Source organism: Bombyx mori, chromosome 23, assembly GCF_030269925.1.
Source record: "Bombyx mori chromosome 23, ASM3026992v2".
Classification (NCBI taxonomy): domain Eukaryota; kingdom Metazoa; phylum Arthropoda; class Insecta; order Lepidoptera; family Bombycidae; genus Bombyx; species Bombyx mori.
The window spans coordinates 1,719,374-1,725,373 of record NC_085129.1 but is presented as its reverse complement, the minus strand read 5'-3'; the positions used below and the strand labels follow the sequence as shown (position 1 = coordinate 1,725,373).

The window sequence follows — 6,000 nt, the reverse complement described above, 5'->3', positions numbered from 1 at the left end:
ACCTCGGTGGATTTAAAATCCGTTCTACCACCAGCACTTACGCAAATTATTATATCTGCGGGCTTAGTCTATATTACAAGATGTTATTCCTTCATCGTGGCGGTAATTAATAAGATGAGGGAAGAGCGTAATTCGTTAAAAAAAAATTATATGTACTTGCGGGATTTAAATACCTGCTATGGAAAGGTGTATGCTCGGAGTTTCTTTGATGGATCGACTTAGAAATGAGGAAATCCGTCAAAGAACCAAAGTAACCGACATAGCATAGCAAAGATTAGCAAGCTAAAATGGCAATGGGCCGGACATACGTGTCGCAGAACCGATGGCCGATGGAGCAGACGTGTTCTGGACTGGAGACCGCGTACCGGTAAGCGCAGCGTTGGGCGTCCCCCTGCCCGTTGGACCGATGACTTGCGGCGATATGCTGGGAGAGATTAGATGTGGAAGGCGGAGGATCGTTCATTGTGGCGGACTATGGGAGAGGCCTACATCCAGCAGTGGATAGATACAGGCTGATGATGAATACTGTAAAAACTAAGACCTTAGAACTCACATCTCGAGGTGGTGCTATTTCTGTTGCAGTTGTCTATGGGCTCCGGTAACCACTTAACACCAGGTAGGTCGTGAACTTGTGCACCCAACTATTACAACAAAAAAAACACCTAATTATCAATCATCAAATCAAATTATCAAAATAGACTGCCATACAATAAGACATAATGATTAGCTACAAATGATGTCATACGTTATTTAACTTGAATATTATCCAAGAAAGTATCTTGTATGATAGAATATGTTCCGAAAACAACAATTCAATCTGTTAATGTTCTATCAGTACAACGAAGAAATTAATGTTAAAACTAAATATACGTATATTAATATAAAAATATAATATTGGTTTTCAATTAAGTTGAAGCGTAAAATGTATTGTCGACAAACGCAAAAAAAAATGTTCTCAAATACACACAATATATTATTTAAATTACACAATGTAATGTAATAAGGAATTGCTTAACTAGACTAATCTAAGTTTTCTTGTGCTGATTGATCTGACTCGGTATCTTTTATGAATTAAAGAACAAATTTTATTGGAGCGTTTAAATTATTTTATCTTTTAAATGATTACAAATGTTGCTAATGTTGCGTAGAATGAAATGTTATCTTTGACGCAAAATTCAATGTTGCCAATAGGGTACAATTGATCGAATCTGTCCGGAAAATTTTAAATGCTTAATTAAATTACAAGAGATTCAATTTCCATATTAATGTTTAACACGGTTACTATATGTGTATTAAATGACATATTTATATTATTTCTTACAATATAATAAAGACTAAAAATACAAATGTTAAATTGAATCGTTTCGGACAAATTTCTGAGAACCTTCTGCTTTTAAATTTGTGATTGGCAACATTTGCAGCAAATAACTTCCTTTTCTATTTCGGTTCTTAGCCGTGTCGTTTTGGGTATGTTGTCAAATCCGCGTAAATCTTACTTCAAATATGTTTTAATGTGATAATTTTCTTAATTTCAAATATAACACAATATTCCATTTTGTTAACAATGGTTATTTTCCTAATATGCAGTGAAAGGGTTCGAAAAACATATCGCGGCAATTTGACATTTTGCACGCACGAAACAGTAACCTAAACAAAGTACTGTGAATAAACGTGGTGTTTTTGCGTTGCAGCGAAGAGCGACAGAATGAAGTTCAACAAGCAGGTGACTTCCTCAAGAAGGAAAAACAGGAAGAGGCATTTCAGTGCTCCTTCACATATAAGGCGAGTGTTGATGTCCTCTCCCCTGTCTAAGGAACTAAGACAAAAATTCAATGTAAAATCCATGCCTATTCGCAAAGACGATGAAGTTCAGGTGAGCTCTTTAGCTAAATATTAAACAAAAATACTATTCGGTTTATGGTGAAAGCGAAATAAAATGATGAAGAATAAACCATTCACAGACAGCAGGTGTACCGCTGTCGCGCGAAGGATGAGTTGAAGGTTTTCTTCTACAAGTCCTGGGCGCAGATAGCATGCCTGTCCCATGGTATAAAACTTGGCTCTGATTATTCTGCTTCACCATTATATTCGGGGCATATTGTTTGGGTTAAGTTTTACTGTAGGTTATGTGAATTTCATGATTTAAGTTTGATGTGGTATACCTATGTACCCAATAACATTTTCACTGGGCTACATCGGCAAATGTTATGACGCACATTTGGCGAGGTTTTTAGAGATATTTGAGGTTATAATTTAACTTTAAAAAATCTGAAGTGCATTCAGTTCTCAATTGCTAATTAAACAACATGAATGCCAACATGTCTGATGTAAAATAACAATGTAAATTAATTTCCTACTTTTGATGACTTTAATTAAATTTTATTGAACAGACAACATAGGAATAGTATTAACTAAATAAAGAATTAAAAAATATATGAAAATAGAGAAAGATTAAAGAAAAGTGCTCTTAATAAAACATACAATACAATGATTAAAATGTGTATCGAAATTTATATTTTAATATAGCATAAAACATGATAAAAATCAAATAATAAAAGTATGTGTGTTGTTTTTATTTAATAAATAAAATATAGATTAATAAATATTATGACACAACGTGTATGTACGATATAACATTCTTTGTGATGAGAATAAAATTGACTACAAAATTCTTCACTTTTTTTCAGGTTGTACGTGGACACTACAAAGGCCAACAGGTTGGCAAAGTGATGCAGGTGTATCGTAAAAAGTTTGTTGTATACATTGAGAGGATTCAAAGAGAAAAGGCCAATGGTGCAACAGCATATGTCGGCATTCACCCTTCAAAGGTAATTTTAAACAAATGTTGTGCAATTAGGTTAATTAGGCACCTAAATATAGACAATAATTACTTTAACTGCAATGCAATCTGGCTCGGAACAGTAGACTGTTCTGAATAAGATTATAATAGTCATAAAACTAACCAAATCGTTAATTTTTAGAAGTCAAATGTGAATGTATATCATAATAATTACTGCAATGTGTTCCACTCTTAAAAATTTTGAACATGCATGTCCTTTCTAAATGTTGCAAAATTTCATAGTATTTTCTGAGATTCAAATAATTTATTTGGTGCAGTAAATAATGTCAATAACAAATTTGATCAAATTCTTATGTTAACAACTAAATACTTATCAACAGATTATTCCAATGGCATAAACTAATTAAAGCTTCAGCTATGATGACATTTTTTAACCTTAGACTTAGTTGTCATGTCTTACTATGCCAGAAGTTTGGACTGATGGCTAAAGTAAGGCAACAGCTTTGCTAATGCTGTAACACTTCCATGGCTCTGAGAACACCAAAAAATAATAATTTTAAACAAAGATTTTAGAACAAAAATAATGCTTTTCTTATTTACAGTGTGTGATTGTCAAGTTGAAGATGAATAAAGACCGCAAAGCAATCCTCGATCGCAGAGCAAAGGGCAGACTGGCTGCACTTGGCAAAGACAAGGGTAAATACACCGAGGAAACTGCCACAGCCATGGAGGCCTCTTAAACAAATAGTTTTTAAGATAAATAAAATTTTTAAAAATCTTTCTCAGTTTCATTTTTCACTTGGATTTTTATACAATCTCAATAGTTGGATAGATACTACCAACAGCAATCTTAATTGTTTCACATTTAACTTCGTTTTATTAATCTTTAACACGTTGAACGCTAAATGAAAAATCGAGAATTTTCATTCAGGCCATGATGCTCGCTGGTGAGCCTTATCTTACTGAACCATTCGGCCATGAGGGTCACTCGTAAGCTGCGTGAGGGTTCCAACGTAAACGCTTCCTACAAGCCACAGATTGCGCCTATTGAATAAAACGTGTATGGAAGTAAGCCGCGCGACACTTAGCCGAAACGGCGTGGTTTTCAAATCCAATAGAAACTTGTAGTTTTTATCAAAGTTATAGCGTTTTAAAATATATTGAAAACTAGACTGGAAAAGTTGCTAAATTATTCTGATCTTCGTGCAAATTTTCGCATTTTATGAATTTTAAAACGAAAATCGCAAGTTGATAAAAATTATGGATTCCCTGATTTAGGCTTGACCCGAATGGTATACGCTAGGCTCAAAGATGGATCGTATGGCATTCAACGTCTTAATTGTGTTTTTCGTTCTATTAAAACATCTAGATGTTTGTTGTGCCTAATAACAAATTTATGCAACTGGGACCGAAGATTTTAATAGGGTAGTTGAACTAAATGTTAAATTTAAATATTAATGACTTGCGTTCGAGCCTTTCGACATTTTCCGGGCAGGAGGCTGAACCTCATGGATGTAGTTTCCGCGCCTAGGGGGCGCTTATGTGGGTCTTTGACGGTTGAACGCGGACTCAAGGATGCTTTTAAGGCTCTGTCCACCAAACAACTCCCCTTGCACTCTCACCCCACGTCCGATCTCCGCCTGGGTCAGAGTAGGGGTTTCCCTCAATCAACTACAACCAGACTCGCGGCTCCATCCACCCTGAAGACGCCTAACAGATAACCGGCGTTCCGGATTTTTTTTTTATTGCTTAGATGGGTGAACGAGCTCACAGCTCACCTGGTGTTAAGTGGTTACTGGAGCCCATAGACATCTACAACGTAAATGCGCCACACACCTTGAGATATAATTTCTAAGGTCTCAAGTATAGTTACAACGGCTACTCCACCCTTCAAACCGAAACGCATTACTGCTTCACGGCAGAAATATCCCGCAGGTTCAAAATCGGCCTGCAGAATCGGTACGCAAGTCGTCGTTAACCGGTTACTCTTCACTTATAACCATTAACAACGCGGAGTAAGACCGACACCTTACACGCAGCACGGTAACCAATTTAGCAGGGTGTCCAAACGCCAGTTGAGATAGCCGGCGTAATCGTTTTCACTTCGCCTGTCATCAAAATACTACCGATACTTTGATACTACTTTTCTGGTTTTAAGTGATTATTGGACCACAATAGCCAAAGAGCGTAAAAACACTTCATTTAATTATTATTAGACATAATCTATACTAATATATAAATCTGCAGTGGTTTTTACGGATGTTCCGTTATAACTACTGAACCATGCATCCGATTGACTTGAAACTTGGTATCCATTAGACATGTGTAAGTAATGCGAGTGATATTACTCGGGTAATATTACTCTACGATGTAATGTAACATCACACATTACGCGAAGGAAACAAACATCACACTATCACCCGACATGTTTCTTTCTTTGTCGTGTAATGTTGCTTAATACATGAACGGAACCGAGCGAGCGAGACAGACCGATCGACCAAAATAAATAAGCAAGCGACACGGAATTATTCCTAGTGATTTTGAACCGTATGCCCTGGCCGCTAGGTACATTTTTATACCTATGGTACGTCTGAATTTTAATATAGGTCTTTGTGTTTATATTTTTCATGCGGCCAGCCAGTAGTTCCCCGCAAGTAGTTATTTAATTTTTAATTCGCAACTTTTGTAAAATCGCTAGTCGCTCGTAATTGTTTAGTAATATTTCATATTAATTTTTGTGTTTGAATTACTTAAGCACTTGTTTGAAGATAGTTTTATTATTTGTTTTAATGCGTGTTTAATAAGTGAAAGATAGAACGGCGTCTAAATGAAAGTACAGTCCTCCTTGGATGCACTTTGAGGATATCGCGCCGAAACAATGCATCTACTGCTCTCGTATATTAACATTATTGTCGAGCACAATTTGCAGTCTAAGTCGCCATATGAAATCCGTTCATCCCACAATAAATTATATTAAGTAAAAAATAAAATTATTATATTATTAAGTAAGTCAATCTCTATCAAGTAATATAACAGTGTATTACAATACAAAGTTCATACTTTGTATTGTAATACACTACACTTTTACAGACAGGTGATATTACTCGAAAACATTACACATCACTCTTAACATTACTCGGTGCGTTCAATAGATACTGTGACGACGAATACATTGTATCTATACACCCGAATCATTACCT

General features: G+C 35.6%; 1 protein-coding gene across 1 annotated transcript; it reads left to right on the top strand.

The window, feature by feature from the left end:
* The first annotated feature begins 1,445 nt into the window (after positions 1 to 1,445).
* Positions 1,446 to 3,578, top strand: RpL26 (ribosomal protein L26). Its single transcript, NM_001043768.1, has 4 exons — positions 1,446 to 1,467; positions 1,692 to 1,873; positions 2,688 to 2,828; positions 3,403 to 3,578. The coding sequence occupies exons 2-4, from the start codon at positions 1,706 to 1,708 to the stop codon at positions 3,538 to 3,540; spliced, it is 447 nt and encodes a 148-aa protein (NP_001037233.1). The 5' UTR covers positions 1,446 to 1,467; positions 1,692 to 1,705; the 3' UTR covers positions 3,541 to 3,578.
* Positions 3,579 to 6,000: the final 2,422 nt, after the last annotated feature.